Genomic DNA, 22,308 nt, shown 5'->3' on the forward strand with positions numbered 1-22,308 from the left:
ACTTCCTCAAATGATCAGTCCTGACCAAGAAAGGAGCCACTAGTCATACATAACTAGTGAGCACTTCAGACATGGCTACTGCAACAGAGAAACTGAATTGTAAATTTTCAAAATTTAAATTTAATGTTAATTAATTTAAATGTAAATTACCACACTGGACACTGCAGGCCTAATGGATGGGGATGTCTTAAATCTTTTCTGGAATATGACTGGGATATTAAACTGTTCTTCCTCATTCCTTATTGATTTAAATACCTGCTTCTAGTATTTTATTTCTTCTTAATTTTATAGCACAAACTAAGCATTAAAACTGTTGTTTAGGGATCCCTGGGTGGCGCAGCGGTTTAGCGCTTGCCTTTGGCCCAAGGCGCGATCCTGGAGACCTGGGATCGAGTCCCACGTCGGGCTCCCGGTGCATGGAGCCTGCTTCTCCCTCTGCCTGTGTCTCTGCCTCTCTCTCTCTCTCTGTGTGACTATCATAAATAAATAAAAATTAAAAAAAAAAAGCTGTTGTTTATAGTCAACGTTTCTCTTTACCCACATTTGGTATTTTTCCTGCTTGTTATTCTTTATTCTCTGACCTTCTTTCTTTGATAATTTTTCCTTTGTCCTAAAATATATCTTTTCTTTTAAAGATTTATTTTAGAGAAAGAAAGAGAGAGGGAAAGGGGGCAGAGGGAGAGAATCTTCAGGCAGACACCTGCTGAGTGTGGAGCTGGACGCAGGGCTCAGACTTACAACCCTGAGATCATGACCTGAGTTGAAATCAGGAGTGGGACGCTCAACCCACTGAGCTACCCAGGTGACCCAAAAGTATGTCTGGCTATTTATTCAGTGTAATCTAGTTACATCAAACTATCTCAGTTTTTCTTACATGAAAATGCTTTCATTTCATCCTCATTCTTAAAAAATAGGTTTTATTTTATCTATTGTTCTTGGTTCACACTCTACATTCTCTCAGAAGCACAAAGATATGCTTTTCATTGTCTCTGGCTTCCACTGGCTGCTGATTTGAGACTGTCTGGTCGGTCTTAATACTGATCTTTTTTTAATAATATGGCTTTTTGCTCCCTCTGGCTTCTTGCAATATTTTCTCTTTGTTCTCAGTGTTTTTCACTTTTTGTTAGGTGATTCTAGACATGGATTTGCTTTTATCTGACATGGGTTTCACTGGATTTCCTGAATTGAAAGATTCTGGTTTCTCATCAATGTCTGAAATTCTCAGCCACCATTTCTTCAACTGTTGGCCTTTTGCTGTTCTCTCTTTCCTTCTGGAAATCGAAATTAGGCTTATGGTAAACTTTCTAACTTAAACATGTTTCTTAACTTTTCTTACACAGTCTCCATTTTGTTAGTCTATGTTATGTTACCTTCAGACCATCTGAATTGAGCAGGCTCTGCATTTGAAATGTGATTATCAGATTTTACTTAGCATGTGTCTCCCCAATGTTACTTATGAGAATCTATATTTCCTAACTGTAAAAATAACTAATACTCAGAAAACCTATATAATATTTGTAAAGTAAATTGGATGAACATCCTTCCCATGGCAGCTACACTCCTGTATTCTTGCAGTGAGTGGGTAACTTGCTGTAATTCACCACAAGCAAATACAACATCCACACTAATGTGCCCTGAAATCTTTCTTTTGCTTTAAAAAATAAGTATAGGGAAAAAAAGAGAACTTTTTGAGACAAACTGAGTTACTACCTGCTAAAATGCCATCAACACCCCTGAGGCCTCATTTCCTAAGTAAATCTGAAATTTACCAGTGAAGTATTTCATAGGGTATGCTGGGAGTAAAATCATGAATTTCCAAGGCCAAAAGAAGCACTCTGAAATTGAAGTCTAAAAGGGAAAAATGAAAGTTTCTTTTATGTTAAAGGGCATTCAAATCCCATTATCATCTACTATTACTCCAGGAATAAATGTTAGGATCAAAAAACAGGGAAAACAGGAAGAGAGTTGTCTTTTAAAAATATCTAGAACAGGCCAGCCCGGAGAAAATATCACCTCTTTTCAGAGGAATTTCTCCAAATGTAATTGCTTTCTTCTCTTCCAGATAGTCTGCTAAGAAAGCTGGCTCACCTGGCTATTTTGATTCCTTTTCTGAAAGGATATTTTCTGAAAGATGGCTCAGAGGGCTATTTGAACTTATTATTACCCAATATTCAAAATATCTACTGCTGACCTTCATGTAGGACAATGCTTAGACACAGGTGATATAGCCCAATGGCTTAGAAGAAGTTAACTCCTAGCAAGCCCAGGACACAATCCCAGGCCTACTTGTGCCATTTTTAAAAAATTCACTGTAATAAAAAATTATTTTTACAAAATAATCCATCCACTTTAGCTTCTGCTAGTGTAACATATTAACTTTAAAGAATTTGGGAAATAAAACTTTTTTTAGCCAGAAAAAAGTTGATACTAGTAGTGAAGTAAATAAGGACCCCTGTAGTTTAGGGAGAAAGTCAATACGGATTCTAATAAAAATTAAAATACTCCAATAAAAATAACTGTAAGAATATCAAGATACTGAAAGGCTATATGAATAGACAAGTGGGCAGGGCACCTGAGTGGCTCAGTTGGTTGAGTGTCCAACTCTTACTTTTGGCTTGGGTCATGATGTCAGGGTTGTGAGATCGAGCCCCATGTCAGGCTCCGAGCTCATCGCAGACTCTGCTTGTCCCTCTCCCTCTGCTCCTCCCCTTGCTCTCTCAAATAAATAAATAAAATCTTAAAAAATAAATAGACAAATGGGAATTTTTTTTAAAATAGTAAAATGATGTCCACTCGTCAGTAAATCAGAAGGAAACAGAGGAAGTGAGCTGTCTGCAGTGTATTGAAAGAAGTCTACTGTACTCAGCTACAAGGAAATTAATGAGTAACATTTGATTAAGAAGTTGTGATTGAAGTTTTGCTACAATTCATGCCAGTCACTGCCAAAGGTAAAGAGATGGAACCCAAAAGGACTGAGCAAAGAAAAAAGCAAGTGGGGAACACAAAAACAGGCCACTGAGGAGCCCACACCTGCAAGACATGAGGAAGAGAAAAGCATGCTCTGACGCCTGCAAGTGAGGAAGCTGTGATGCTGACAAGGTGTCCAAAAGGCCAGCATCCAAGAATGTGGGGAACGTCTACTTACAGGAAAATATTTTTGGTCCTAAACAGATTTACATTATCTCAGGATTTTAAAAATTCAAAAGCCTCTTGTTTCAGACCTCTGACTTCTGCTCCTTCCCAAGAATGAGCAGCAAGTCTATGCCAGCCACTTGGTTTGCAGAAGGAAAGGGAGCAGAGGTACAGGGATATAACTTGTGGTTTCAATCAGCTGAGACAAATACAATTGGGAGCTATTTGACGGGAAGTACCTATTGCAATGTTCCACGCTGATTATTTTTTTTTTGGTTTTACAGAAGTTTGTTTCTCATTCCCATCAAGTCTGCCACAGAACTGTGGGACTCTCCAGAACAGCCACTCTCCATGCAGGGGGTTCAGCATTCTAAACTACTTCAAGTTTCTGTGCAGGCCTCCCTGAGGCTGGAAGAGCTCTAGAGTCTTTTTTTTTTTTTTTTTAAGATTTTATTTATTTATTCATGGGAGACACAGAGACAGAGGTAGAGACATAGGCAGAGGGAGAAGCAGGCTCCCTGTGGGGAGCCCGATGTAGGACTCGATCCCAGGACCCCGGGATCATGACCTGAGCCAAAGGCAGATGTTCAACCACTGAGCCACCCAGGCGTCTTGAGAGCTCTAGAGTCTTTTACCAACAAATAAAGACTTCAGCCCAGATGTTTCATGCTGATTTCATTGCCAGCCAATTCTTAGTAATGGAAGGAGTTCTCACAAATACTTTAAAGGAAAAACTTAGACCATAGACACAAACATACAATTTATAAAAGAAGGAATACAAATGGATAATAAAATCACTTGACTTATATTGGTTATTAAAAAAAAACCCAAAGACAAAATGAAATTTTTCTAATCCTTTAGACAGAAAAATATTAAAAGATCAATATGCTAATATCGGCGAGGGTGTGGCAACATGAGCAATTGCCTACACTGAGCAGTCTACAAATGTAAGTGAAAGTCTATAAGGTACCATTTGACTGAGGCATGGGCCAGTTACAGGCATTTACCCTAAGTGGATTGATCAGAAATTAGACAATACATTATGCTGGCTGTGAGGTAAAAGAAAATACATATTGGGCTCTGACCCCTGTTCCTGGCACAGGGCTCCAGAAACCCTTGTAATCTCCTATTAAGAGAATAGTAGAAGCATCTTTTGTTCTAAAATTTGGCCTCTGACTCTGATTCCTGACCTAAAGGCTCCTAAAACCCTTATAATATCCTGGGTGGTAGGAGCTTCTTGTGTTCTAATGAGGTGACGCTGGGTGGGCTTCTGAATGGTTTCCTGGTTGGGGGCTGGTCACTGAAAGACCAAACCACGATCAGGTCAGGATGTTCAGCCTTGCTCCTCATTTTCTTGAGAAGGAAGAAGGGCTGAAAATGGAGTCAGTCATGACCACATGATGAAACCTCTATAAAAATCTGAAAAGTACATGTCCAGAGACCTTCCAGACTGGTGAACATGCAGAGGTGCAGGGCAAGGGGCGTTCTAGGACGGGAAGCTCCACGCCTCCCCACAGACCTTGCCTTGGGCATGTCTTCCATCAGGGTGTTCATTTGTACCCTTTACTACATCCTTCAATAAAGTAGGAAATGTGTTGAGTTCTGTGAGCCCTCTAGGAAATTAATCACACCTAAGCAAGGTGCCATGGGAAGCTGTGATTTAATTATATAGTCAATCAGTGAGATGCACAAGTGACAACCTAGACCTGTCACTGGCATCTGAAGTAGGGGTGGGGAGGTACAGTCTTGTGAAACCGCACTCTTAACCTGTGGGGTCTGAACCTTCTCTAGGGGGAGCATGTCAGATTGAACTAAGTTGTAGGACACCCAGCTGGTGTCACAGAGAATTGCTCAGTGGGGGGGGAAACACCCACATATCTGGTGACCGCAAGGGTCAGAAGAGAAGCATTCTCCGTGAAAGTGGAGGAGAGACACACAGGTGGGCAGAGGTTTTGGAAGACACTGGTAGATCCACATAATGAGATACTATGTAGCCATTAAAAGGATAGTAATCATTCACTTATCTTAAATTGTGTTCATGATATTGTATTGAATATAAAATTATTACAATATAACCGCACATATGTACAATTGTGTGGGTAGACATAGAACGTCTGGAAAATCACTAAAATATTGAGGATGATGCTTCTCTAGGATCTCAAGTAATTTTTTCATTTCTTCCATACTTGTATTGTTTAAATGCTTCACAGACTAAGTTTCATTTTTAAAGTCAGAAATAAATAGCAACATAGACAGTATCCTTCTTACATATTGTATCCTTCGTGGAGGATAAAGCAAGCGCCATTAGGTAACAGTCTGGCAGAATCCTGTACCAAACAGCCCATCCTTTTTCTGCCCCTTTTGTCTTTATTCAGAATGGATGCAAAATACACATTAAATAAAATGAAGACAACACACATGAGTCTCTCTGCATTATATACACAGGAAGACAGAGGGGCTTAAACTCCTAAATAATCCACAACATTTTCTTGCTCATTATTTTAATTTACAAGCAGAGTAATTAGCATGTTGCATAGTTATTACTGAGTCCCACATCAAATCCCTGTGAGCTGAAGCAATTTCGTTCTCAGAAGAAAACAGACAAAATAATTACAGAAATTTAGACCAGGTTTTTTTAATGCATCCTCGAGCAAGCAGATTAGAAATGAAGAAAACCTTCTGAAGGTGAAATTTCTCTGTGTAGCTATGTTTTGAAGTGGCCTTAAGAAAAATTGAGCCTGGGCAGCCCGGGTGGCTCAGAGGTTTAGCGCCGCCTTCAGCCCAGGGTGCAATCCTGGAGACCCGGGATCGAGTCCCGTGTCAGGCTCCCTGCTTGGAGCCTGCTTCTCCCTCTGCCTGTGTCTCTGCCTCTCTCTCACACAGGGAGTGTGTCTCTCATGAATAAATAAATAAAATCTTTAAAAGAAAAAGAAAAATCGAGCCTTAGGTTACGTTTCAGAGACTTTTTTTTTTCCAGCCAGGGAGGCTGTGGACAAGTCTTTGCTACTTTGGCCTTATGACTTCGTCTAAATCCCTATCCTTGGGGCACCTGACTTGCAGCATCTGAGTGGCTCAGTCGGTTAAGTGTCTGCCTTCAACTCAGGTCCTGGGATCAAGCCCCATGTCGTGCTCCCTGCTCAGCAGGGGTTCTGCATCTCCCTCTCCTTCTCTCTCAAATAAATAATTTAAAAAAATAATAAAACCCTATCCTTCTTTTAGCCAGTTTCATATAAGCACTGTTACCTCTTGACCTAGCAGGAGACTCTCCACAGCACCAGCATCTAGGCCCTGTAAACAGAGCTCCTGTCCTCCTTCCTTCCTTTTGATTCTCTAAATCAAATGTAATGCCAGAAAATATTTTTTCCTAAAGTGGACTTCTCTTTCTGCCTCATAAATAGAAACCCTTCCTTCTTTTATCAATGGCAACTTGCAAAGTACATTTAGAGATTTACCATCAAAAATACGAATTTTCTAGGTTTTACTTGATCTCATTAGGTAAGACGCTATTCCACAACTTGTAAACAAAGCTAGAAAGACACAGTTCTCAATCTTTACTACAAGTGCATGTATGTGTGTAGGCCCATGTGTGCACACACAGACACAAATTTGTAACATGTAAGTCGTTATGGGATGAAATGATGTTATACATAGTTAAATCATAACAATTTCAGTTTCCAAAATAACAGAAACTCCACAAACCTTGAGTTGTTCATCTACAACTCTTGTGACTTCTCCAGCCATTGATTCCAGGGTCTCTTGAATTGGACCCGATGACAAGCCACTGGCTCCCGCCCAAGACGTACCACCAACATGGTATAAATTTGGTAACAACTGTAATAAAAGTACAAATAAGCTCTCCATAATTATTTAAGTAAAAAAGTCATTGCGGAGTTAGTAAAAAGGATAAGAAACATCACCAGAGATAATTTGCTCTCAATCAAAGGCTCTTTATATAGATTAATAAACGGGTTCAGCTTTGAAACTACAGAACGATATATTATCTCCACGCCCCTTGATAGGCATCTGGGGTATGAAGGTATCTGACTAATGCTCACGGTCCTCCTACTTACAACACTCGATGATCGAGTGAGTCCAAAACAGAGCCAGGCCCAGGCCCCAGATTTTCCGGCCCCGTTAGTCCTTTCCTTGTGAAGACACACTTTGGGAACCAAATTCTAATTTGAAAGAAGCTTCCTCTTAGAGGTGATAGAGGGGAATTTCAGGCTATTAGCTGGAAGTAGAATAATCTTAATGAGCTGTTCCTCATTTCAACTACAACTCTACCTCTCAGGTACTCAGGACCTGATTACAGCCCTTGTCACCACATCAGCCCCCTGCATTTTATTATTTTTTGATTACTGGGAATCAGCCCAGGGAACAGAAAGGAGGCAAAGAGGCACTCCATTCACTCTGCCACTTATTAGTAACCTTGAAATTGGGTAGAAAGATAAAAAAAAAAAAAAAAAAGGTAGAACTAGTTTCTATTTATTTTGTATATTTTTTTATTGGAGTTCGATTTGCCAACATATAGCATACCACCCAGTGCTCATCCAACCAAGTGCTCCCTCAGCACCCGTCACCCAGTCACCCCATCCCCCCACCCACCTCCCCTTCCATTACCCCTTGTTTGTTTCCCAAAGTTAGGAGTCTCTCATATTCTGTCTCCCTCTGATATTTCCCACTCATTTTCTCTCTTTTCCCCTATGATCCCTTTCATATATTTCCCTATTTCTTATATTCCCCAAATGAATGAGACCATATAATGTTGGTCCTTCTCCGATTGACTTACTTCACTCAGCATAATACCCTCCAGTTCCATCCGTGTCGAAGCAAATGGTGGGTATTTGTCATTTCTAATGGCTGAGCAATAGTCCAGTGTATATATAGACCACATCAGTAGAACTAGTTTCTAAAAGTGAAGTTTAAGAAGGCTTTTTATTACATAAGACTCCCATGTAGCCTGAAGTGAAACTCACCGTTTTAGAGTTTTTAGCATCACGCATGAGCCTTTCTGCTGACTTCAAGTCTTCCTGGACAGCATCTCCCACACAGTTTCGTAAAGAGTTGAGGTGGTCCTGTACCTTCACACATATCCTGTCAATCATCTGCTCCAGGCCACAGAGGGACAGTAAGCATCCAAGGCAGCACAGACAACAGCACAGAAGAAAACGCGGAATGAATGAGGGCAAAAACATTTTCTAGCTGAAACAGGCAAGAAGGCAGCTTATAGCCAGTTATAATTTACCTATTCATAGTGGCAGCCTTGGGCAACATGAACTCCAGTAAAACATCTCCGGGGCTTCCGTCCCCTTTCCTGATCTAGGAAATGCATTGAAGTGCGAACTCCTTGACGATTCAGAATTTCCTGGCTACTCTGTGACATTTCACTAGGTAGTAGCTCTCCTTTATTTACTTTTATTGGGTACCCTCTGTGTCAGACATAGTGCTGGGTAGGGAGGACGCAGAGAAATGGAGCACGTCATTTGGTGATGGTTGAAATGACTACAAGATGGTGCCCACAGCCAGTTGGGTCTCAATATTACAGAATCATAACATCCCTGGAAATTAATATCTTTCAAGCTAATTCTATTATATCAGGTACTTTCCCACATGAAGTAAAAGCCACTCCCCTGCCCCCCAAAAGCAAGTTGAGGTTTTATTATTTTAACGCAGGCAATAGTATAGTTGATAACCTTTAGTTTCTATTCTGCGGGAGCCCTTCTCTCAGGTTAATTACATCTGAATCATTTTTGGTTACTCCACAGACCCAACCATGAAATCCAAAGGGAAGTGGTAAATCACTATTACAGACAAAAAAATATTATATATGGGTAAGATTATGTCCTTTTGTATTTGAACTTCTAGAGAAAAACACAAAGAAAGCTAAGAGTTCTAAAGAAAGAGATAAACGGTGTGGTTTACAAAGTTTCTCCAGTATTTGGATCAGAACTGCAAGCTATTTTATGTTCTTAAGTTATTAATTCTTCCAGAGACCTTATAACATCCAGAGTCCCATCACATCTGATATAATTCATTTGGCAGAGGTGACACTCTAGTAATATTTTTATCTAAGTTCATGATTGCTCTATTTTGAGTTATCTGATCTAACAACCATAGGAAGTCAAAGTCAGCCCTCCTTCCACCACAAGTTCTGCAGCTATAGAGACTTGGCTACACTGCTCAGAAGACTTACGGTCTGGTTAGAGTGGCAGCATCACCATCCTTCCTGCCCTCCTCTTCTAGAAAATCAGGTTCATACCATCTACCCCACTTTCCTTTCTAATGTACTTTGAAGACAACACAGGAAAGTAACACCACTTAGAACACCTTTCCCTTGACAAAAGGTCACTAATGTCGACATTAATGTACATTAAGAACAGCTCCTATTGCTATAAAATGTCCTGAGGTTTACAGAAGCGAAGGATCTGGAGCTCCCCACAGGAAAAAGAAGTTCTATGAATGATGCTTCTAACTAAAATCTAAGCTCGTAGGGAACGATCATATCTTAACTTGATGCGTTTTCACAATGCCCAGAGAGAACTAACTATATGTTTTAAAATGTCTTAATTGATATAAATTCTAACTCTTCAAATTGTTGTATTGATCTGTGCTTCCTGAAACAAAGAGTCATCTATAATTCAGATCTTACCAAGAAGAAGTACTTAATACTTAATTTCAAGAGACAAACCACATACTAAGAAAGGAAGTGGTACATGTCTGAAGCCATACAAGACTAGTTTGAGAGGCATGTGGATGTGACACTATGTGAGTTGGTGATCCTTAATATCAGGAGGCCGGAGACTCCTGAAAATGTGTGCCATTAGGCAGTCCCCAAGAAGACAAGTTCTAATAAACTCAACACCATGTTAAGTGGGACTTTTAAAATTATATCCAAAAGAAATGTAAAAATTTAGTTCTTCCATTCAAATAGGACATAAAACCTCCCAAGTCTCAAAGATTTGTCTGAATACATGCTTGCTAAGTTTAGGATAGCCCAACAGATCACGTGCAGATGCTTCACAACCAAAGAGCTCAAGGCCCAGGAAAGTTAACCTGCAGAAGGTGATACAGAATGATTATGTAGAGAGCAAATCTACAATTCTGAAACAAGAAATCAAGCGTTTTGACTATCTGGATATTGAAGTCCAGAATGCTCACAAATATGAAAAAGAACAGAAACCAGAAGGGGAAAGACTGTCATCCCTTGGGTTGGCCCATCACATGCCTCCACGGTAGATGACAGTACCTGAGCTCTTTATCTTAAACATTCCACGGAGCCTTAACCACCCCGTTCCACTCTTCTCTTGCAGTGCAGAGAAGCTGCCAAAGGCCACCATCTGAGTAGCTCACTTCCTTCTAAGGAGATGTACTCTGTCATTCTTGAACATGATCTTCTTTGAGTCCTAATATGTCTTCCCACGTCCTTCCTACAGACCCATGGCTTCCCCTTGAGGCCACACTGAAAAATCAGTCACAGCCTCTTTTCCACGGTATGGTCTTGCACATGCTTGAACACAGTTATCTCTTCTCCCCTAATCTGTTTTTCTTCAGGCTTCACAGCCCTAGTTCCTCTTGCCACTTTATTATGGTGACAGTCTTATGGTTCCCAACCCTGTCCCCACCCCAGGTCCCTTCTCTGAGTTGTCTCTTCCATCCTGGATGCTCATGAAATATACCCCCTCAATAAAACAAACTGGAATACAGGAGGAGGAAATTGGCAACATGAACAGGACCAGTGCCTTCCTTACTGTAACAAGTTTACTTCCATTAATGTGGTACAGGTCGAATTGGCTTCTCTGGCAGCTAAATCATACCACCGACTCATGTCACTTGCTGATGACTACTCAGGCTTTTTCAAATGCACAGGGCTATAGAACCAAAGTTCAGAACTTAGAACTATTAGTAGCAAATGCCATCTCCACTTGTTATAACTGTTCCCCGTTCCAGCAAATACTGTATTTGCTGGTATTTTATATTCCATGTCAATTTCTTTATCCAATTCAAGAGAAATATACTGAACACCTAAAACTGAATGATGAGATATGGTCCTGAGTCAGATATGCCTTTTGCTGCTAAGCAACTTAAAAGCCTAGAAGTAGAAAGAAATATTCACAGATAATTATAACACAAGATAAAATGTGCTACATAATATAACATTTACAAGGGCACCACATTTTGCTTACCACTCAAACTCAGCTCCTTTTTTTTCCTACAATAGTGCCTGCCACATAGCAGACCCTTATAAGTATGTATTCAATGGGCACAGGAATGATACAACATTGTACAAGATTTCAGCCAAGGGAGGGATCCTATCTAGTTGAGGTTGAAGGTGGCTTTTCAACTGGGGCCTGAAAGATTTCTACAGATTGAGAAAATAGAAGGGACTTTCAAGCAAAAGAATAAACATAAGCTATGGCACAACCAGATACCTGCAATTCCTATTTCCTGCTTAGGAACAGGGTACTGGGATCCCTGGGTGGCGCAGTGGTTTAGCGCCTGCCTTTGGCCCAGGGTGCGATCCTGGAGACCTGGGATCGAATCCCGCGTCGGGCTCCCTGCAGGGAGCCTACTTCTCCCTATGCCTGTGTCCCTGCCTCTCTCTCTCTCTCTCTCTCTCTCTATCATGAATAAATAAATAAAATCTTAAAAAAAAATAAAAAAAATTTAAAAAAAGGAACAGGATACTTCACCATTTGCTTCAACGTGGATGGAACTGGAGGGTATTATGCTGAGTGAAATAAGTCAATCGGAGAAGGACAAACATATGTTCTCATTCATTTGGGGAATATAAATAATAGTGAAAGGGAATATAAGGGAAGGGAGAGGAAATGTGTGGGAAATGTCAGAAAGGGAGACAGACATAAAGACTCCTAACTCTGGGAAACGAACTAGGGGTGGTGGAATGGGAGGAGGGCGAGGGGTGGGGGTGACTGGGTGACGGGCACTGAGGGGGGCACTTGACGGGATGAGCACTGGGTGTTATTCTGTATGTTGGCAAATTGAACACCAATAAAAAATAAATTTATTATAAAAAAAAAGGAACAGGGTACTTTATTGTGGCAGAGAGGATTGGAAAGTTAGGCTAAGGCAACACAGGGTGAGACTCGGCCACATGGTAAGGAGCTGGAACTCGGTGTGGAAGGCACCGGGCATCAGTCCCTGGCTCCTCCTACAGCTGTGAAGCTCTAACAACCCTCACTCTGTAGTAATCCTGGTGGCACAGCTTCCAATGCATAAGATATGGGGCATAGATAGCAAGAGGAGACATGGAAGGTGGATATAACAGTTCTCACAGCACTTGTAAAAGAAGAGGTACAAATGAATTGGTAAAAACACCTGAGCAAGAGGCTGGTGATGAAAATGGAAGGAAAAAACACTTAGAAGGTCAGCAGATGGGCACAGCGACCACTGGCTGGCGACAGCAAAGGAGACATCCAAGATGACCCTGAGGGTTCTATTCTCAGGGACTGATGATGCCACTGAGAGAAATGGTAAAATCAGGAGTTCTAAGGGATAAGTTTTGTCTTAGTAATCCTGTATCTCAGAGCTGCTGAACAAGTGTTGACAAGATAAAACTTTCCAGAAAGAAACAGAGGGAGACCCCAGGAGTCCTCCATAGATGAGGTTGTAAAAATGTAAGAGTGGAAGAAACAGCTAAAGGAAATAAGCACTAAGTACAAAACTTAGGAAAAGGTCTACATTTGGAAGATGTAAAGAGGTAAAGAGTCATGTAGAAAGGAGACAGATAAGACCAAAGAGCAGCAGAAAGATATTCAAAATGGCACACTGTCAATGAACCAAGCAATGAGTCTTACCAAAGGTAAGGTAGTCAATCGTGACAATAATTGTGACAGTAAGAGGAAGAGCAGCAACAAACATTAACGGTTTACTGGTGATGGGTGAGTCAGGTACTTCCCATGCTTGATCCCAGTGAATCCTCCCAGCATCTTCAGAGTCATCTCCCCAGATTCACAGATGAAGAAATCAACACTTAGACAAGTTTAAGCATCTAACATCAATTCATACCTACAGGGAAAGCAGAATCCGTCCTTAAATCTGGGTCATCTACACTATCCTGTGTCCTCTCATTAACAGATGAAGAGGGAGTAAAAGGCTGGGGACCTGGGGAACAGGAGACCATGGAGAGAGTCATTTCAGTACAGATGGGGACACATGTGGAACAGTTATGAAGTGACAGGGTAGCAAAGAAATCAAGAAGGCAAGTATAAAAACTACACACGAGAGGTGAGAAGACAATGTTTTGAGTAAACAGCTCCAGGCAATAAAATCACCTTCTCCCTTTTTTAAGTGGTCAGAAAACTTTAAGGGTGAGAAGAGTGGAGCTCAGCAAACTATAGGCAATGCAAGGCCTGTTTTAATTTTTTTTATTTTTATCTTTTCAAAGTATATAAATTTTATGATTTCCACATTAAAAAAAAATCCATGTAGGAAAAAGGACTGGAAAGAAAGAAATTAAGACTGTGTGGGTGAGGGTATGTCTGGGCCTGTCTTTATAAATAAAGTGTTATTGGAAGAGCCACCTCACAGACTATGACAGCTTCTGCTCTCCAAGCAGAGCTGAGTAGTTGCAGTGGAGACCTCACAGGCTGCAAGGCCGGAAATATTTACTATTTGTTTTTGTATTTTATATTTGTTTTTATCTGCTGACTCCTGATGAAGAGAGTTTATGAGAAGGAAAAGAACAGACTGAAAACAAAGGTTAGAGCATGGAGCCTTACAGAGGTCATTCCTACACAAAGAAACAATGTGCAGAATTATGAGACATCACTGTTTCATCACAACATTTTAATACCTTTGGTGTCACCTGGGAATGATGCCTGGCTACATAGCTGGCAGGGACATTAGTCACAGAGGGTCTATTATTTCTGTATTCAGATTTCTGGAAACTTCAACAAGAAGTTTCAGTAAGAAAGAGATAAGTGACTAAAACGATTAAAGTCTAAAAACTGCTAATCATAACCTACTAAGAAATCTCCAAAGAGATAAAGGTGGCAATATACCTACTACATAATGATTAAAATAATTCAGACTGATGCCACCCATGCAGAATTAAACATCCACGCTACGCCTCCTGTGTACAATTTCCTCTGGGTTGAGGTGACGAAACTTACTTTTAAGGATTAGCATTAAAGGTTGCTGCAGTAATTTTTTTGGATGGGCAAAATGCCCTGTGAACGAGGGGTAAAGTTGGAAGGATATTATATTAAGAAAAGCCTGCAATACAGCAGCTTATAAAGGAACCCAAGGCAAAGGTTCAGTGTAAGATTTTAGGCTCTCATTGCTTTTAATGTTCACTACTGAAACCAAGAAGTAACAGTAAACTATAAAATACTAAGCTAATATTAGCCCCTTGTGGGGAGAAAAAAAGGGGGGGGATTTTTAAAGCATTAGTAAGGGCAAAATACTTTTTTTTTTAATTTTAGAAGAAAATTTTCATTCTTAAAACTCCCTGTTACTTCACTGATATTCATATAATTAATGTTTTTCTTTTTCTCAACATGTATCGCCTTACTTTTTGTTTTACAAAGAGTTGTGTCTACTGTTAAGGTTTCAAAGAATACTGTGAAACATATGGGAATAAAACTCACCTAATCACACCACCTGACCTAACCTTCATGAATATTTTGGTGAACACTCTTTCACAAACCTCTATACAGATCTATGCAGTCTTCCAGATAATTTTACCTACTTGGAATGTTATACGTGATGCTTTTATTATGGACACTTTTCTTTCCTTCTCTTTTAAGAAAAAGCAACAACTGAAAATTAAATTGACATTTGCGTGAGGTTAAGAAATGTGTAAACCATCAAAAAAAAATGGTCTCAAATGACAAGTCAGCTTCTCTCACCCTGCTAAAATAAATACTTTTGGAAACCTGTTGCTTTTTAAATTTTTCTCATGGCTTCCATTTGAAATTTAAAATGTCTAAATTTAAACTTAGACTAACATTTGTATTTTTCTAACTAAGGATATTATTTTAATTCCAGGATGGTTAACTATATTTGTATTTTTGATTAAAGATGAATGATAAAAGAGGTTGATTCCATAAAATAAAAACTAAAAATTTAGTGTACTAATACTCTCATCCAACTTTCTCCTTCTTCAATTCCTAATTTTAGTTAGTATCAATACCTTTTACATTATGATTTCTAACATTCACATTTTTTAATGTAACAATCCTTAGGTTTTCCCCTCTTGTCTTAGTTAATATTAAAATTTTGAACCTACTAAAATGCAGTTACATAATTTTGACTATGGGATCCATAGAGAAAGGAATGTAATCCTATGTCTTTTAACCCTGCAGCTCCAGGTAGACTGCCTAAAGCAACAATTTTGAAAAAGCTTTTCTTCAGCTTTTGACTTCAAGGATTTCCTTTCTGCTACAGTTTCTTATTTATACATCATACTGTGTACTCTCTTATTTTTCATTGTTATGGTGGAGAATTTCCTCAAAGACCTTTTTGTGCAGAATGCCTGGGTGGCTCAGTGGTTGAGCGTCTGCCTTTGGCTCAGGGCATGATCTCAGAGTCCTGGAATCGAGTCCCACATCGGGCTCCTTGCAGGGAGCCTGCTTTTCCCTCTACCTATGTCTCTGTGTCTCTCATGAATAAATAAATAAAATCATCTTTTTTTTAAAAAAAAATAACTTTTTGCACATACAGATTATTGGGGGTAAAATTTCTGCATTCATGGCTGAACATATTTATAATCTGTCCCCCTATCTGTTTGACAAAGTAGCGAAGTAGAGAATTCATGGGCCAAAATAAGACCCCCACAGAACTTTGATAATATCACTTCATTTGCTTCCAGTAATTGGGATGGACGCTAAGAAATAGTTTTAGTTCCCAAGTAAGACAGCTTTTTGATTCTCTCTGGCACTCTTTAAGACTTTTTTTTCTTTCTTGTAGGTGTTCTGACCAGGACATGTCTAGGTGTAGCTCTTTGGTCCCTTCATTTGGATCCATTTCAGTAGGTCACATCAACCCCAAGATTTATGTGAAATGGTTTTCTACTGTTTTTTTCTCCTTTTATAGTCTGAAGTGCCTATCAGAAGGCTGTTGGTCAATTTGAATCTGGTCACCATTTTGACTTTTCTTTCATATTTTTCATCTTTTTACTGTATATTATAAAGATTTCTTTTACTTTTTCTTCTAGAGAAATAGCTTCATTTGTGCCCTATTAGTTTATGTTAAATTCTGTATTACAGTTTCCATATTTTTCAATAGTTAAACATTGTCTCTTGTTGTTTAGCAGCCTCTTCCTATTTTGTGGATACAATACTCCCTCAAATCCCACTGAACTTACTAATTACAATATTTTTCAAAGTCTTTGGCTGTGCTCTGAATTAGCCGAGGTCAGATTTTTGGTTTATCTTGCTTTTTCCTTGACGTATTATTTCCCCAAATATCTTATAATCCTTGGTTTGTGTTGATACTTTGGGAAGAAAATATTCCACATTTCTTTTATTATTATAATTCCTTTTTTCTTCTCTAACATTGGCTAGAGGGATGGGAAATAAAGTAAAAAAGAAAAACACTTTAGCACGTGTTAATATTCAACAGATTCTTTTTAAATTTTTTTTTTTAATTTTGAGAGAGAGAGAGAGACAGGATGAAAGTGGGGACAGGTACAGGGAGGAGAGAAAGAATCTCAAGCTGGTTCCATGCTCAGCATGGAGCAGATGTGGGCATCAATCTCATGACTCAAGCCAAAATCAAGAGTCGGATGCTTATCTGACTGAGCCACCTCGGTGCCCTAATATTCAACAAATTCTTAATTATTTCAAGGAATCTAGGAATTTGTTTCTATCTCACATGAGTGTGAAGGAGGAGAGATGGAAAGGAACACAATGTCCCCAAAGTAGCAAATCTGCTTACCCTCAGATCCTCTCATCTGTAACGATGGGTTCCTAATATTTGGATGGAAATCTAAAATATGTTTTACTGATAATCTTAAAAGGCACAAAATTATCAGCAATTAAAAGCACATTTTTAGCATTAGAATCAGCCTACATTTTCCACACTCTACATCTTCCCCCAAACTCTATTTCCTTTTGCCATTTTCAGAAACCAGTTCTTGTTATCCCATTGTGGATAATTCAAATGATAGAAATCCTGGGTCCTCTGCTCTGAAAAGTGTTCATTGTGACTGAGTAGGAGAGTATAGTGCCCTCTTACCTGCTGTGTGGTGCTGGTGACGATGCCCTGCTGGAGGCGGTAGGCCTGCTCTTGTAGGTATTTTCGGGTCTCATGATTCCGGAGAAGATAGTTTTCTATCTAAAAATCAAGCACATGGATCTCTCAAGAACACATTTCAACTCAGCAGAGGGTGAAGTGATAAGTGAAAGAACCAGTCGCTGAACTTGAAACCAAAGCACGGATTCACATTCCTGCCTGTGCCTTGACCCCCTACAACACAGTAGACAGGAAGCTGGCTGTCACTGTGATGCACTCTTGGTGTTTGAGTTAGAGATGTAACCTGCAGGTAATGGGAGTATTTTTATGTGACTTGGTAGCTGACAAAGATAAGCAAGGGTTTATTGTCCATGTGGTTGGGGACCCAATTCAGTGACTCTCTGGTTTCTGGCCCACAATCACAATCTCTGTCTCTTTAGCCACTCAGCAGTTCCAAAGCTAAATAAGTATCCCCAAGGGATATGGATGGCACCCTCTGAAACTCTCAGCCTTTAGGTGGGAGAATCCACCGGCACTAGGAAAACTCTATTTTAAAGGAAAAAAGGAGAAAATAAGTACAATATTTGAAGCCTACAAGCTTGGACAACTCAAAGACATATACTAGTTTCATTAATTCCTGAGGTTTTCATATGGTCTCAAAAACAGGACTGACTTTAGCAAAAGCAGAGAAAATAAGAAAACAAATTTCCACAGAAGATAAGACCCCTTGAAGTTGCTTGACAGTTATTTTTTACACAAATAATCTTCAATTAAGAATTCAAATATACAAGTGATAACCAGATTGAAATGAAGTGTTTAAGAAGAATATGCAATGGGTATATACTGAATAACAAGTGCAGGGTTAACTACTGGGACTTATAGATATGTATGAAGATGCCTGCAAAGAATGATTTGAGATTGGTAATTGCACCATCTGGCTTTTTTTCCCTCCGTTGTTGTTTTCCTTTGTTTTTAATAATACCACTTAACCATTTGGCTTTTGTCACTACATTTCCCTGGTTGAGAACTTCTAATAGCTGTGAGGTTCTCAGTATTATTACATTTTCATTTTAATTTTCCATATGCTAAAATAACTACTACCTAACACCAATTAGGTACAATTAAAATACAGAGTATAATTACTATCATCCCTGGAAACCATAGAGCAGAACAAAACATACCCTTCTACTAAACGTAAATGAAGGAATTAAAAAAATAAAAAGATCCCTGAAATAAAACATCATTAAAGTGACACATTAAGACAATGACATTTTATTACATTAATTTTCTCTTGCTGCTTCCCGAAAAGTCATCTCTTTCCAAGGTGACATTACTATCGACAGCAAATGTTTTTGCCAAAAAAAAAATATATATATATATTCTTGCCTGAAACTGAAATATAACAGGCACACACAGTGCCACTCAGCTTTGGGTACTTTTGCTTTGTGATTTGTCCTTTTACATTTGGACTTGGTTAAGCACTGGCTGGGGGCCAGTTGTGAGAGTAGCTTGTTTATTCAGTAGGCTCAGCTCATGTACAGGTCATGCACCCAAGACTGGTTCATATGTTTCCAGACCTTCCCCAGGGGCACCAATGGTGCTGGCACAGGCTAAACCTAGAGGGAATTTTTTTAGAAAAAAAAACCTATATTCAAAGCACATTTCTAAAGCTAGTGCAAGGGGAAGAATGGATAATGTTTCAGTGTCTTTAATATCAACCACAGGCACATCACCCCAGAAATTATTTGTATCTTGGATTGGCAGGGTAAACCTTCCTTCCCTGCACCATTCCAGGCTGAGGACAAGAACCCACATCCTACAGGCGGAGGACAGAGGGCCTAACTGAAGTCAGGACAGGGCCAAAAGTATCATCATGTTTGCCAGTCCCCCTGGGCAGCAGTGACCTGGAAGGTCAGCTAGAATGCCTCCAGTCTCACTGCTGAAAACAGCACAGCGCAAAAGGCAAAAAGACCTGCATTTCAATGTAGGCCTCTAGTGTATATATTATATTATATTATATTATATTATATTATATTATATATTCACACATATATATATTTTTTAGGAATGTAATATTTAAACAAATAAACAAACAACTTCTAAAGATCAAGTACAGAATCCCAATATTGTTCTTTAGTAAAGTAGAAGACTAAGGGAGCCCGGGTGACTCAGCGGTTTAGTGCCACCTTCAGCCCAGGGCCTGATCCTGGAGACCCAGGACTGAGTCCCATGTCAGGCTCCCTGCATGGAGCCTGCTTCTCCCTCTGCCTGTGTCTCTGCCTCTCTCTCTCTCTCTGTCTGTCTCTCACGAATAAATAAATAAATTGGTTTTTAAAAAAGTGAAAAAAAAAAAAAAAAGTGAGGGCATCCCTGGGTGGCTCAGGGCGTTTAGCACCTGTCTTTGGCCCAGGGCATGATCCTCACGTCCCAGGATCAAGTCCCACATCGGGCTCCCTGCAAGGAGCCTGCTTCTCCCTCTGCCTGTGTCTCTGCCTTTCTCTCTCTCTCTCTGTGTCTCTCATGAATAAATAAATAAAATTAAGAAAAATGTGTTTAAAAAAAAAGATAGCATTGTCAATTTCACCCTCTCTACCCTTGTAACATTGCTATCTTTATATGTCTTCATTTCCCCCTATTTATTTGAGAGAGAGAGAGAGAGAGAGAAACAGGGAGAGTAGGGGCAAGGGGAAGAAGAGAGAGGCAGAAGGAGAAGGAAAGAGAGTCCCAAGCAGACTCTGTGCTGAGCATGGAGCCCAACACGGGCCTCCATCTCACAATCCTGAGATCACAATCTGAGCCAAAATCAAGAGTCAGACACTCAACCAACTGTACCACTCAGACATCATCTTCTTTATTTTTGAAGAAAGAATTTGCTAAATACAGAATTCTAGGCTGCTGGATATTTTTCTTTTGACACTTTAAATATTTCACTCTACTTTCTTCTTGCTTGTATGATATATGACCCAAAGTCTGTTATAATTCTTACCCTTATTTCTCAATAAGTAAGGTGATTTTTTTCACCCTCCCTCTGGCTTCTTTCAAGATTTTTCCCTTGGTCTTTGTTTTTCTGCAGTTTGAATGTGATACGTCTACATGTAGTTTTTTTGGGTATTTATCCTACTTGGTGTTCTCTGTGATTCTTTGATCTTTGATTTGGTGCCCACCACTGAATTTGGAAAATTCTCAGTCATTATTATTTCAACTATTTCTTCTGTTCCCTTGTTTTTCTTCTCCCTCTGGCATTCCCACTGTACGGATGCTCTATCTTTTGTAAGTGTCCCACAGTTTGAAGATATTCTGTTGCTTTTGTCCTCCCTTCTTTTTTATTCTCTTTTTTTAAAAAAAAATGTTTATGTGAGAGAGAGAATGAGAGAGTAAGAGGTAGAAAGTGCATAAGCCAAAAAAAAAAAAAAAAGTACATAAGCAAAGGGAGGGGAAGAGGGAGAAGCAGACTCCCCACTGAGCAGGGAGCCTGACATAGGGCTCAAACCCATGACCCTGAGATCATGACCTGAGCCAAAGACAGTTGTTTACCTGATCAAGCCACCCTCTTTGCTTTTCAATGGGAAGTTTCTACTGACCTAACCTCAGGCTCAAGGATTCTCCTTAGCTGTGTCCAGCCCACTGACAAGCTCATAAAAGGCATTTTTCCTTTCTGTTATATTGTTTCTGATCTCTAGTATTTCCTTTTGATTTTTTTCTTAGAGTTTCTATATTGTTGCTTACATTATCCATCTGTTCTTGCATGGTTTTTACTTTTTCCATGATAATCCTTATTATACTAATCAGTTATTTAAATTCTCTGTCTGATAATTCTAAAATCTGTGTCGTATCTAAGTCTGGTTGTGGTGTTTGCTTTGTCTCTTCATAATATGTGTGGGTTTTTTCCCCCTTGCCTTTTAGCATGTCTTATAATTTGTTGTTGTTGTTGTCATCGTCGTCGAAAACTGGATATATTTCATAACAGAAACAGAGGTAGTGAGCCTTTTAGTGTGCAATTTTATGTTAATCTGGCTAGAAGCTGGGTTATATTGAATGTCTAGAAATTAAAAAGATTTTAATTGTTTTTATCTCCTGGTTGCTTTCTAGGGATGGGGTTTCCCTAGAAATCCCTTCTTAAATACAGTGTCTTTGAACTTTGCTCAATTGTAATCCATTCTTCTTACACTTGATGTGTTAGTAAGGTGGTAAGGAGGAGAATCGTTCTATAAACTTATGATTAAATTTAGGGTTTTTAGTGGGCCTGAGTCTCTGGGCTTTGACCTACCAAAGTATTGCTTGGCTTCTTTTTTCTGTGAAACAGGAAGGCTGGGATTGTCTTCCACTAGGTCAGATAAGGCTCTAGTAGTATAGTTTCCCTTGAGTGTAAGCCTTGTTACAGACAACAGAATGCTCCAGGTGTATTTCAAAATGGTTACTTGTTCCCTTCCCCCTGCTGCTAAATCTAAAAAGATGAAAAATACATAGGCTCTGCCTTCAAGGAGTTCATAGTCACTGGGAGAAAAAAATATATATATGATTCAAGTAAGTCAAATGATGTCCTAAGGCCAGTGATACAGAAAAAGGGCAGGAAATTCTGAGAACACGAGAGGATATTTTTCCTGTGATAACTTGGTAAGGTTCTTGGAGGTGAAGCCCAGGAGAGGGTCAGGGCCTCACTAAGACTAGATTTCTAGGAGTTTTTAACTCATAATCCAGTCCACACTAAGCCTCCAGTAATTCCTCAATTCCTGTGTAAGCATTTCTCTGAGCTAGTGGCTCCATTAGCTTCTGCCCCTGGTGAGTCCATCTCAGCTTTGATCCACTGTGATTCTCCGTAATCCCATGTGTCCAGTTTCCAAAGGGTGACAGTCTGCTTTGCTTTTGTTTCAAATCTCTGATGGATCTAAGAAGTCACCAATTTTCTGTTTGTTCAGCTTTTCTCTTGTGAAGATAGGCGCAATGAGTGCCAAACCCTTGACCTGTCAAATCTAAACCCTG

At 39.5% G+C, this 22,308-nt stretch overlaps 1 protein-coding gene across 5 annotated transcripts in view; it reads right to left on the minus strand.

The window, feature by feature from the left end:
* CARMIL1 (capping protein regulator and myosin 1 linker 1) overlaps positions 1 to 22,308 on the minus strand; it is a 312,186-nt gene that overhangs the window by 76,662 nt on the left and 213,216 nt on the right. For all 5 annotated transcript variants that reach the window (XM_077886140.1, XM_077886138.1, XM_077886139.1 and 2 more), the window contains exons 24-26: positions 17,332 to 17,430; positions 8,109 to 8,237; positions 6,832 to 6,963 (exon numbers count right to left, since the gene is read on the minus strand). In XM_077886140.1, coding sequence (XP_077742266.1) covers positions 6,832 to 6,963; positions 8,109 to 8,237; positions 17,332 to 17,430 — 360 coding nt within the window. The remainder of the gene's footprint in view (positions 1 to 6,831; positions 6,964 to 8,108; positions 8,238 to 17,331; positions 17,431 to 22,308) is intronic.

The sequence above is a fragment of the Canis aureus genome, chromosome 37 (assembly GCF_053574225.1).
Source record: "Canis aureus isolate CA01 chromosome 37, VMU_Caureus_v.1.0, whole genome shotgun sequence".
NCBI lineage: Eukaryota > Metazoa > Chordata > Mammalia > Carnivora > Canidae > Canis > Canis aureus.